The sequence below is a fragment of the Schistocerca nitens genome, chromosome 5 (assembly GCF_023898315.1).
Source record: "Schistocerca nitens isolate TAMUIC-IGC-003100 chromosome 5, iqSchNite1.1, whole genome shotgun sequence".
NCBI lineage: Eukaryota > Metazoa > Arthropoda > Insecta > Orthoptera > Acrididae > Schistocerca > Schistocerca nitens.
Window position 1 is genome coordinate 350,324,701 of NC_064618.1, and position 13,522 is coordinate 350,338,222.

At 44.9% G+C, this 13,522-nt stretch overlaps 1 protein-coding gene across 1 annotated transcript in view; it reads left to right on the plus strand.

Moving 5' to 3' along the window:
• The first annotated feature begins 610 nt into the window (after window positions 1–610).
• Window positions 611–13,522, plus strand: part of LOC126259618 (copine-8-like) — a 174,476-nt gene continuing 161,564 nt past the window's right edge. The window contains exon 1 of the mRNA XM_049956532.1: window positions 611–740. Coding sequence (XP_049812489.1) covers window positions 670–740 — 71 coding nt within the window. The 5' untranslated portion in view covers window positions 611–669. The remainder of the gene's footprint in view (window positions 741–13,522) is intronic.

Sequence of the window (13,522 nt, forward strand, 5' to 3'; positions counted from 1 at the left end):
AAAGCGTCGTTTTTAAAGATTCACTAATTCACGCATTTGACAATAGTTCGACACAAAATATGGTAAGTTAAATTACTGCTGCACCAACAATACTTGTTTGTCTCTTACTATAATGCCAGTACCAAAGTCATGTAATATTTGTGATTTTTCCTGTTACATTGTGAAATAATCACGCATTAACGGATGAAAAGTCGCCATGCTACTTGTTAGACAAATATGGATAAAGTGAACAACTAATGTAATGAAGTAAGCCCCACAACAAGGACAAATCTATTACTTAGATGGTGACATAGTACGAAAGATCAAGAAAAAACTGGAAATAATTTTAACTGTCTCCTACTTGATAATAAACGTTGTCTTTTTTTCTCCATTAACTGTTCGGTCTCCCGTACTTTATTGATTATAGTGTCGATAGATTCCTCCATTTTTAGATATCCCACATTCAGCAGAAAACGGTAACGCGATTGCAAAAAAATGCGTGATGCGTTCTTCGGTTCCAGTTCGTTTAAAAAGAGCGCCACCAATGCTAAACAGTTGCGCCAACGGTATACATGAAAATACATTTTGTGTTATTATCTTTGCTAATTTGTTGATCAGTAGTAAAGGACGTGGGCGTTTTGTACAAGTTTAGTGTTTAGTTAAACTGGTATTACAACAGTGAAAGTGAAAATGTCAGCAGGTTTTGTACCAGGAACGGCAGCACAATGCACAACGGAAGTTGAGCTCTCTATATCTTGCAGGTATTTGTATTGTTAATTGAGGAAGATTGTAATTTGATGTGCTTCTCCGCTGAACCGAAAACAAATGTGACAGTTTTGACATACGCACTCTATCATTTGTATTTGCTACCAGTCCTAGCACATATTACTCTTTGATTTACGGAATGACATCGTTATTTACAATCAAGGAAGCTTACCGTACATTGGAATGAAGTTAACTGATGGTCCAAGTGCATCCCGAAAGCATAAACTTTCGCATGACCACGTAATATATCGGGAAGAATGAGCAATGAGGCGGTTAACTGTTGCCAATATTATTCTCATAGAGTATTTGATTTGCATGAGTTAATTACTTAGCAGCGGAGGAAATGGAATGTGTATTTGAGTTTAGAGTGTGAGAGAAAGAGTGTTGAATAGGCAGAATGAAGATATTTTTAGTTTTGCGAGACATACGCAGACGATAGAGCTGTGGCCGCTGACGTTAAAAGCTGTGGACTAAAACGCCAATGTCCATTCGGCCATACCAGTTCAGCTCGCAATCGACAGGAATACATACGAAAACAAAGTGCAGGTTTAGGTTACAGCATCTTATATGCCTATAGAGTGTGGCTACATCTATTTGTTAATTAAGAAAGCACTTAGTCGCTCATATTGAAAGTGTTGTCCTTATAAAACAAAGATTCTGTGGAAGTCCCGTACAACATGAAGTTTTGATCTAGCAGAGGTTCTTTACCCACAGTGATCTTCTGACTACTGCACGTACTGTTGTCTTATATTCTCTCTTTGCGTCCTTTCAGCAAATTGTCATTTTCATGTTTTCATGGTATTCACCTGACTGCCACAGATTCCTCCCACCTAATCAGTAATTAGATCAATATTTTCAATTCTCTGCAAGATGCATTATCTTATATGTACCATGTCTTTATATTTCATAATTTCATTCACAGATGGAAAGTGACGAAAATATCTACTTATACCTCTTTATGGTGCCTTGTTAATGAATAATTGAAGATGGTTTATGTTATTGTTAAATCTTTTTCTTGCTGATAAAATGTTAAAGTAGATTTTCACTCGAATTTATTCAAACACTGTGCATTTCAGGAAATTTGTAGCACTTTGTTTCTCAGTTTGTGCTGTCCCTATATGATTCAGTGTTCCCTCTTGTGCAGATCCTAAATGGGTCCCACAGTTTTGAACAGTACCCTATCATGGCATACTTTTTAAGGAAGTGTTTTATAGGCATGTTTTCCCTCAAATATCAGGTTCTAAATAGCCTTCAAATCAAGAAAATTAATAAATTCCCACAAAGATAGACAATGAATTGATCTGAGATAGCTCTAAAATTGCAGAAACTTTTTTTTTCTGTCAGTAGCAGATAATTTAGGTTTGAACACTTCCTTAGTAGTTGGCTTACCGTTCCTAAGAAAAGCTTCCAAAACTAGTTTAACAAAATTCAACATCATCCAACACTTCCAAAAGAAATTTTCAATTATATCAACTTGTAAACATATATGTTAAAGTGGTTATGATGAATAGGTAAAAAAAAAAAAATGTTGTTCAGCTGAAAATAGCCATACTTGGATAATGAAGCTTTTCACAGATGGGTCATTCCATGTCAGAGACAAATATTAAAACGTGTCGCTACTCACCCGTCTCCAAATCTAATGCAATTTGGTGTGAAGGTTCTATATCGTCTTTGATGATTATATACCAAATTTCAATCCAGTATCATCAGTGGTTGAATTTTTAGGGTCTTTTAGAGAGAGACTCTACTCATCGTCACATCACATATGAAGGGTCAAATGTGCCAAGTTTGCCAGGCTTTTTTAAAAGTTCTAGAAAACATTTGGTCATTTGCTTTAATATAAAGGGACAACATTTTATCCTGAATCAAACTGTAGCAAAAATTAGGGATTTAGCCACACCTGAATATAGAAACAAGTTTATGAAGTAACAAAAAAATTCATTTCACTAATCTGAGAGCCAAGGTTTGACTGACCAATGCTGCTTTTTATATGAACCAATCACATGAAAACTTCGAAGGTTATTTCTATGTATGATGTCTATGTGTGGATCGAATTTAATTAACATTGGATGCCTAGGTGAAAAGATATGCACATGCAGAGTTGGCCAAAATTTTCTACATGCAAATTTCGGGTGTTTTTGGGGGGCAATATCTCAATTGTGTCTTGTTCAATCTTTTTTTCTTGGCACAGCTGGAAAGAGCCTGCTTTAAGCTTTCAAAGCTATATTGTTTATGTCCTGGATCTTGCATATTGATGAGTAAGAATAGGGAAAATGAATTATCGATAAATACAAAAAAATTAATACAATTTGTAGGTGTAAGTCAGAAAATGTGTAATTGTAGTGTCTTTTTAATAGTATAAGATTTGCCTGTGGTTTAGGATAGGTAACTATACTAATAAGAAGTGTTTCTATGTTATTTTACAGTACAGAATAAAAATATAATAAAACTTTCAGAAACTGCTTTTAAGATTATAAAATCTAGATTATCATAATGGAAAACTATGTTGCTTTAGAATGTTTTAATCCTACAATGCACAGTGATGCATATATGGATTGTCACTCAGTTTCCATCACCATTATAAAGCAGTAATAGTTTTTTAAGACTCACAGCAGTGGTACAGTGCTGAATCACCACTTTGTTGGTTTCATTATTCCAAATTTTCATAATGTCAGTGTTCTGTGCAGTGTAATCATTGTTGACGTTGTACAATCTTAGTGTTTGGTACTGAGTGTTTGAATAATCAGTAATCATTGTTGTGGCTGAAGGTAAGCACTAAAACAATGAGTTGTGATATGTTAATTTGTATATTTTATATGCAAATAAGTTTTAATCTGCTATGCTTCAAGCCACAATATTCATGAGCTTTCAAAATTGCTTGTTGTAAGTTAATAAACTATTGTAAAAATGAACGAAGAAACTCTTGCACCCTGCTAGTTTGGTGGATCAGATGGAGGTGATTGTCATGTCATCACCTTTCTGTTATGGTAAAAGTCTTCTACAATCATTTAAGGAAATGTCACCAGTAGACAAGGAGCTTCTACGATGTAGGTCTGGGCTTGATGTTACTGAAGATGCCCATATTTGTCCATACCATAATTCCTTGTTGATGATAAAATTTCAGTTCCTGCGGAAGACATGCTACAACCCATTTAGTAAAGAAAAATGTGTAATGAAGGCTTTAACACCAGTAACCATTGCAATGTTTGACAGGTTGAAGTTGCTGACTAATGAAGTTTTTAAACTTGGTCAGAAAATTTGTACTAAATGTAGACATGAAGTGGCCCAAAAACAATCATCCTACCAGGATAAGCAAGAATCACTATCCACTGAAGACATGGATGTTGTTGATGCTTGCTTTACTGCTAATACTTAATCATCATCAATTGGAGAGTCCCCATTAAAGCTTCAGCGGATCAGCAATAGAGATTCAATGGGATACATGAAGTGCAAAGTTCTGAAAGCCCAAGGCATCATTGTGAAGGTAACTGTCACAGCTGCTGGTGTGAGTCAAGTGGATGTTGCTCAAATGCAAACAGAAGAGCGCCAAAAATGTGAAGACATGGATGTCATAATTGAAGACCCTAAGATTAAGCTTCAGACATCAGGCAGTTGCAGTAAAGCTCAAATTTTGACCCTGGCCTCAAATAGCAGGACTATTGAAAAAAAGGCCAAAGAATTTGCTGTTCCAACTAAAATGGTGAAGAAGGCTAGGAAACTTAAAGATGGAAGATGGGATTTTGGCAACACCTGCAAACTGAAAAGGGAAAAAGCTCAGTATTGAAGTAAAACAAAATGTCCTTATGTTATTGAAGATGAGTTTTCTCATTTATGTTATTGCAAAAAGGGTTGTGTTGCAGTGAGAAAGATTCACTAGGAGAAATGCCTGTTCCTTTATAACCTGAAAGATATGTTCATTGCTTATTGTAAGCAGTATGGAAATCAACTGAGATTCTCCAAGTTTTGTGAGGTCAGGCTGAAATGGTGTACTGCAGCTGATGCTTCTGAATCACGTTCAGTATGTGTGTGTGCAATTCATCAAAATGTCAAATTAATGTTGGCTTCAGCAACATCCATCCAATATGACTACAAGAATTTGATGAAAAGAACTGTAGGCAATTTGGAATCAAAAAGATGATGGCTCTGAAGAAACAATGGAATACAAGCAATGGTCCATACTGACAGACACACATTAGAGATATGTCAGAGAACTGTTGAATATTTCATCCAGGCGCTGATTTTGAAAATTACCGGTTTAAGACACCATCACTTTGTGTCAAAACACCAAAGTTTATACCTTAAGCAGCTAAAAAGAAATCTTGCAGCAAATTAATTAGTTATATTGATGGAGTTTGCTGAGATTTATATATTTGTTGTTAAAGATGTTGTGCAAGGATTTCATTGGGGAATAGTCAGGCCACATTACATCCATTTGTTGTCTATTTTGTTGGGAAATAGTGTCAGAGTATTAGCATTTATGTGCTCAGCAACTGTCTCCGTCATGATCGTATTGCTGTTCATGCCTTTCAAATAAAGTTAATAGCATATTTACAGACAAAGATTGAAAACGTTAAGAACATTTATTACATTAGTGGTGGTTCAGCCGACAAGTACAAGAATTTCAAAAATTTCATTAAATTGGGTCTGCATGAAAATATTGAATAAGGACGACACGGGAAATAACTGTCTGCAATGTGTGTATTCATCCAGGTGGTGCAGTACCCTTGAATGTATTAGCAGCACTGATTTGTCAACTCCTTAAACCTTTCCTACTTCTGGGAGATTATAATACCCATAACCCCTCGTGGGGTGGCACTGTGCTTACTGGCCGTGGCAGAGACGACGAAACTTTACTGTCTCAGTTCGACCTCTGCTGCTTTTAATACTGGGCCCGCCACACATTTCAGTGTGGCTTGTGGTAGTTGCTCAGCCATTGACTTATCAATTTGCAGCACAGGACTTGTCCTATCTATCCACTGGAGAACACATGACGACCTGTATGGTAGTAACCACTTCCCCATCTTCCTGCCACTGCCCCAGTGTCAGACCCACAACACCTGTCCAGATGGGCTTTAAACAGGGCGGACTGGGAAACTTTCTGCTGTCACCGTTGAATCTCCCCCACACGCTAACATCGATGTGATTGTTGAGCAGCTGACAACAACAATTGTTTCTGCTGCAGAAAATGCAATCCCTCGCTCTTTAGGGTGCCCGAGGCATAAGGCAGTCCCTTGGTGGTCACCAGAAGTCGCTGAAGCAATTAAAGAGCATCGGCGAGTACTACAGCGGCATAAGCGGCACCCTTCCCTGGAGCACCTCATAGCCTTGAAACGGCTCCATGCCTGCATTTGCCAACTTACCAGATGACGGAAGCAGGAGTGTTGGGAGAAATAAGTCTCGACCATTGGGTGCATACCTCACCTTCCCAAGTCTGGGCAAAGATCAAACGTGTTTTCGGGTACCAGACCCCAACAGGTTTTCCTGGTGTTACCATAAATGGCGTGTTATCTACTGATGTAAACACGATTGCTGAGCACTTTGCTCAAGCCTCTGCTTCGGAGAATTCCCCCTCCAGCCTTTCACACTCTCAAATGGCGGCTGGAAGGGAACATCCTCTCATTCACTACACGCCACTGTGAATCCTATAATGCCCCATTTACAGAGTGGGAGCTCCTCAGTGCCCTTGCACATTGCCCCGACACAGCTCCTGTGCCTCATTGGATCCACAGCCACACGATTAAACATCTCTCACCTGACTGCAAGTGACATCTTCTTGTCGTTTTCAACTGGATCTGGTGCGATGGCGTCTTTCCATCACAATGGCAGGAGAGCTGCTCAAACCCAGTAAAAACCCGCTATTGGCCCATCATCCTCACCAATGTTCCTTGTAAACTGCTGGAACATATGGTATGTGGGTCCCGGAGTCACGTGACCTACTGGCTCCATGTCAGGGCAGCTTCCACGAGGGTTGCTCTACCACTGATAATCTTGCGTCCCTCGAGTCTGCCATCCGAACAGCCTTTTACAGACGGCAACACCTGGTTGCCATCTTTTTTGACTTAACGTAAAGCATATGATACGACCTGGCGACATCATATCCTTGCCACATTGTATGAGTGGGGTGTCCGGCGCTCGCTTCAGATTTTTATCCAAAACTTCCTGTCGCTGCGTACTTTCCATGTTCAAGTTGGTGCCTTCCATAGTTCCATCCATATCCAGGAGAATGGAGTCCCGCAAGGCTCTGTATTGACTGCCTCTCTATTTTTAGTGGCCATTAATGGTCTAGCAGCTGCTGTCGGGCACTCAGTCTCACCTTCTCTGTATCCAGACGACCTCTGCATTTCGTACTGCTGCTCCAGTACTGGTGCTGCTGAGTGTCTCCTATGGAGGGCCATCCACAAGGTGCAGTCATGGGCTCTAGCCCATGGCTTCCACTTTTCAGCTGCAAAGTCGTGTGTCATGCACTTCTGTCAGCGCTGTACCATTCATCCGGACCCGGAACTTTACCTTCATGACGATCCACTCACTGTAGTGGAGACAGATCTATTCTTAGGACTGATTTTCGACACTTGATTGACTTGGCTTCCTTATCTTCATCAGCTTAAGCAGAAGTGCAGACAGCACCTCAATGCCCTCCGTTGCCTGAGCAACATCAGTTGGGATGGAGATAGCTCTACGGTGCTGCGGCTCTACAGAGCGCTTGTCCAATCCAAAATTGACTAAGGGAGTGTGGTTTATGGTTCGGCAGAGCCCTCAGCATTACATTTGCTCGACCCTGTGCACCACTGTGGGGCTTGACTAGCAACAGGAGCTTTTAGGATGAGTCAAGTGACCAGGTTACTGGGGGAGGCTGGGGTCCCTCCATTGCAGACCAGACGTGCACAACTGCTCGCCATGTACGCAGCACGCATCTGAATTACCATCTCCTTTTCCTGCTCGCAACAGTCCATTTCCTGCATCAGTGCCCCAGGTCGTGGCAACGATTGCGGTTTGCATGCACTCCCTTCTCTCCAAACTGCAGTCCTTCCCTTTACCACCTCTACTTGCGGCCCGTTCACGTATGCCTCCATGGTGTACGCCTTGGCTGCAGCTTTGTCTGGACCTTTCACGTGGCCCTAAGGACTCCGTTAACCCTGCCGCTCTCCGCTGTCACTTCCTATAGAGTCCACAACTCTTTTGTGGATATGTGCGTAGCGAGCACGGGACCCCGAGCTAATGTGGCCTTCCTTCCTTTCCGGGCTGCATACCTTACTTTTCCGTATCCTTCCCTATCCCCCATCTTTGGCCCCCCCTCTCCTCACCTCTGGCTCTTTCCTTCCCTTTCTCCCCCTCTGGGAGTATGGTTTGTGCCTACGTCCGGAGACGGATGCTCGAAACAGTAACAAATTCTTTGCTTTCTCCGCTTGTAAGTCTTCATCCTTCTTCTGTCCTTCTCTTTTCCTTACCTCTTCTCTTTGCCCTTTTCCCCGCTGCGGTGTTTGAGACCCCTCTTCTTTCCTTTCCCTTTATCTTTTTTCCTCCCTGTGCGTGTCTGAAGGCCGACCCACGCATTTCTATGCGTAGCCGGTGACGGGTAGACAGGTCGGACACGTACGTACCCCCTGGTAACGGCCAGGCCCAGGGAGGGGTGATTACCCGAGCTGATACCTCCCGAAAGTGCCGATTGGTCCCTCTGTCCGTTTGTCAGGAGGTGTGACCTGAGGTGTGAACAAGCACCTAAGGCGGGTGTGCCCTCAGAGAGGGCCCCCACAAGGGAGGAGTGCGCCATCGGAGACGCCGGTAATCATGGGGGATTCTTCAGCAATGGTCTCCTCACCTTCCACTATGTCCGCTCACAAGCGTAAGTTCACTGAGTCTCAGCCACAGACAGTTCTTCCATCGTTGCCACAGTTCCTTGTTGTTTCTCGGTCTGACGAAGGTCACGACTTCTCCACGGTCAACCCTTTCATTATTCAGAAAGGTGTCGACGCAATTGCAGGTCCTGTAAAGTCTTGTTCCAGATTACGGAATGGCACCTTGTTGTTAGAAACAGTCAGTGCCCTCCAGGCACAAAAATTGCTGTGTACTTCACAGCCCTGTCCGGGTTGAAGCGCGCCGCACTTTAAATTCCTCGCGTGGAGTCGTTTATACACGCTCCCTCGATGGATTGTCTGATGAGGAAATTCAGCACTACCTTTCTGACCAGGACGTAACGGCTGTACATAGAGTTATGAAAAGGGTTGACACGAACATCATTCCAACCCGCACTGTCTTCTTGACATTTGACAAAGTTCAACTCCCATCGAAAATCAAAGCAGGCTATGAGATAATTTCCGTTCGCCCTTATGTCCCAAACCCTACGCGTCGCTATCGGTGTCAGCGGTTCAATCACACCAGCCAGTCCTGTTCCAATGCGGCCAAATGTGTTGTGTGGCAAGGATGCCCATGAGGGTGCTTGTCCACCTCCATCCCCTCGCTGCATCAACTGTATGGGTGACCACGCTGCTTCCTCTAGAGATTGCCCCATTTTTAAAGACGAAAAGCTCATCCAGGAAATCAGAGTGAAGGAAAAGGTGTCGACTTTTGCTGCTCGAAAATTATTTGCCAGTCGACAGCCCGCCTTGCCTCAGACAGGAAAATACAGCACTGTTATTGCTTCTCCTCGGCCAACAAAGGAGGCGCCCACGCAGACTTGCGACCTCACCTTTAGTACCACGGTCGTCAGATCGGCCAGCGCAAAGATCACCCGTTCAACCTCACCACTTTCGCCTGCCCACTCCATGGCTCAGCCTTCATCGGGTTCTGCTAAATCTCGAGCCCACAAGTCAGACACCAAGACTTCGAAAAAAGAGCATACTCGTGAAGATTTTTTACGTACCCCAACTTCACAACCATCGGTTCCTCCTTCATCTAAACATGTTTCCAAGAAGACTAGTAAGAAACCCAGTTCATCTCCTTCTCCGCCAAGGTGTGTCCCATCTACAGCACCACCTGGCGGAAATCGCCCTCGGCCGTCTTCTGTGTCGCCGAGGCGCACTGCTGGCACCCATTCAACCGGCCGATCGCTGGTGGCAGGAGCTGCTCCTGAACAACCTATGGATCAGGATCTTCTGCCTTCGGCTGAATGCCATTCCATGCTGTCGGTCGCAAGCTCTGAGCAGTCGTTGAGTTGACGGCAACCTTCGTCACATTCCTCCATTTTCTGTTTACCCTATGTCCATTATCCACTGGAATATCCGCGGCATTCGAGCCAATTGGGATGAATTGTCGATCCTCTTACGATCCTACTCGCCAGTCATCTTCTGTCTTCAGGAAACAAAGCTGCGTCCCCATGACCGCTTTGTTCTCCCCCATTTTCAGTCCGTCCGATTTGATATCCCCTCTGTTGAAGGCACTCCAGCCCATGGTGGACTCATGTTTCTTATCCATGATACTCTCCATTATCACCCGATCCCCTTAACCACCTCCTTCCAAGCTGTCGCTGTCCGTCTTTCCCTTTCTGGATATACCTTTTCTCTTTGTACTGTATACATTCCATCGTCCACACCAATGGCCGAAGCTGATCTCCCTCATCTTCTTGGTCAGCTTCCACCCCCCCCCCCCCCCTATTTGCTGGTTGGGGACTTCAATGCCCACCACCCGCTTTGGGGATCTCCATATCCTTGTCCATGTGACTCACTATTGCTAGACGTCTTCCACCAAGCGGATCTAGTTTGCCTCAACACTGGGGTCCCTACATTTTTGTCTGCCTCCACGACAAATTTCTCTCATTTGGACCTTTCGGTCGGTACTGTTCCGCTAGCTCGGTGCTTCGAATGGTTCGCCCTTGATGATACACACTCAAATGACCACTTTCCATGTGTCCTTAGACTGCAGCCTCAACTGCCATATATGCGCCCGCGACGCTGGAAGTTTGCCCAAGCTGATTGGACACTTTTTTCATCTCTAGCGACATTCGATGACCGCCACTTTCCTAGCATCGACGATGAGGTCACACATATTACCGACGTTATTCTTACAGCTACGGAACGTTCAATACCACGCACCTCCGAATTGCCCCGGCGCCCCCCAGTTCCTTGGTGGAACGAGGCTTGCCGTGATGCAATACGCGAGCGGCGACGTGCTCTTCGCGTTTTCCGCCACCATCCTACTTTGGCCAACTGTATCCGCAATAAGCAGTTCCGTGCGCAATGCCGTCACATCATCCGCGATAGCAAGAAGGCGAGCTGGAAATTCTTTACTAGCTCATTTAACAACTTCACTCCCTCCTCGGAAGTTTGGAGTCGAATTCGACGGTTATCTGGCGCGCCTAGTTTCTCCCCGGTCTCTGGGCTCACTGTCGCGCGTGATACGTTAGTGGACCCCGTCGCAATTTCTAACTCCTTGGGTAAACACTTTGCTGAGATTTCGAGCTCTTCAAATTACCCGCCAGCGTTTCTCCTGAAGAAACGTGCAGCGGAAGTGCAACCTCTTGCTTTCTTCTCTCCAAATCGCGAAAGCTATAATACTGTTTTCTCCATGCGGGAACTCCAACATGCACTCTCTTCTCGCTCCTCCGCCCCAGGACCGGATGGTATCCACATCCAAATGTTGCTGCATTTATCGACTCATAGTCTGCGTCACCTCCTTCACATCTATAACCGAATTTGGACCGACAGTACTTTTCCCAGACGATGGCGGGAAGCTATCGTCGTTCCTGTTCCGAAACCTGGAAAGGACAAACATCTCCCCTCTAGCTATCGCCCCATTTCTCTCACGAGTAGTGTATGTAAGGTTTTGGAGCGTATGATGAATTGCCGTTTAGCTTGGTGGCTGGAGTCCCGCAGTCTTTTAACACCTGCCCAATGCGGATTCCGAAAGCATCGTTCTGCAGTTGACCATCTTGTTTCTCTCTCCGCTTATATCATGAACAATTTTCTCCGGAAACGCCAAACAGTAGCAATATTTTTTGATCTGGAGAGAGCGTACGATACCTGTTAGAGGTCGGGCATCCTCCGCACACTGTTCTCTTGGGGCTTTCGAGGTCGGCTGCCAATGTTTCTTCGCGAATTTATGGCAGAGCGCACATTTAGAGTGCGGGTGAACACTACTCTCTCCCGTACTTTCTCCCAAGAAAACGGGGTACCCCATGGCTCCATGCTAAGTGTTGTACTGTTTGCCATGGCCATAAATCCAATTATGGACTGTCTCCTTCCCGATGTCTCAGGCTCCCTCTTTGTGGACGATTTTGTGATCTACTACAGCTCTCAACGGACCAGCCTTCTTGAACGACGTCTTCAAGGCTGTCTCGATCGCCTCCACTCTTGGAGCATCGAAACAGGCTTCCGCTTTCCTCCCAGTAAGACCGTTTGTGTTAATTTTTGGCGTCATACGGAGTTTCTTCCACCCTCCTTACATCTAGGACCTGTCAACCTTCCGTTTTCGGACATCGCTAAATTCTTGGGTCTTATGTTTGACAGAAAACTGTGCTGGTCCTCCCACGTTTCCTATCTTTCGGCTCGCTGTCTGCGATCCCTCAACACCCTCCGTGTCCTGAATGGTACCTCCTGGGGAGCGGACCGAGTGGTCCTTCTCTGCCTCTATTGTGCCTTAGTGCGCTCGAAATTGGACTATGGAAGCATAGTTTACTCCTCTGCTCAGCCGTCTATTCTTCGTCGTCTCAACTCTATCCACCACTGTGGATTACGTTTAATGTCTGGAGCTTTTTACACCAGCCCTGTGGAAAGCCTTTATGCTGAGACTGCTGAACCTCCGCTGTCTAATCGGCGAGCAGTCCTTCTAAGTCGTTATGCTTGCCATCTGTCTTCCATGCCTGCTAATCCGGCCCATGACATTTTTTTCGACGCCTCCTTGGATGTAGGGTATGCAGGTCGCCCTTCCTCCCTACTACCACCGGGAGTCCGCTTCCGTCAACTGCTCCATTCTCTTTCCTTCCGCTTTCCTAAAACCACCTTGACAACTTGGGGTACTGCACCGCCTTGGCTCCGTCCCCGGATCTGCCTGCTCCGTGACCTTTGTCAATTTCCCAAGGATGGTACCCATTCACTTCACTTGTTTATCGTCGGGCATTTGCTGCTCTATGTGCACAAATGAAGGAAGCCACATTTATTTACACTGATGGCTCGAAAACATCGTTAGGTGTAGGGAGTGCCTATATTGTTGGTGACACCCCAAATCAGTTTCGGCTTCCCGACCAGTGTTCGGTTTATACTGCGGAGCTTTACGCTGTTCTCCAGGCTGTCCACTACATCAGCCGCCATCAGCGGATACAGTATGTTATTTGCTCAGATTCTCTCAGCTCTCTCCTCAGTCTCCAAGCTCTTTACCCTGTCCACCCTCTGGTCCACCGGATTCAGGACTGTCTGCTCTTGCTCCACCTGGGGGGCGTTTTGGTGGCGTTCCTCTGGCCCCCGGGACACGCTGGTATCTGTGGGAATGAGGCGGCCGATATAGCGGCCAAGGCTGCAGTCTCTCTTCTTCGGCCAGCTATTCAGTCGATTCCCTTCACCGATCTACGGAGCATTTTATGTAGTCGAGTTGTTCTTTTATGGTACGCACATTGGTCGACACTTCCCCATAATAAATTGCGGGACGTGAAAGCTCTTTCTTGTGCTTGGACCTCTTCCTCCCGAACGCGTCGTCGGGAGGAGGTAATTTTAACTAGACTCCGGATAGGGCACTGTCTTTTTAGCCATCGACATCTTTTAAGCGGCGATCCTCCCCCACTCTGTTCCCACTGCTCTCAGCTGTGGACGGTAAGACACCTTTTAATTGAGTGCCCCTATTTTACTCCGTTACG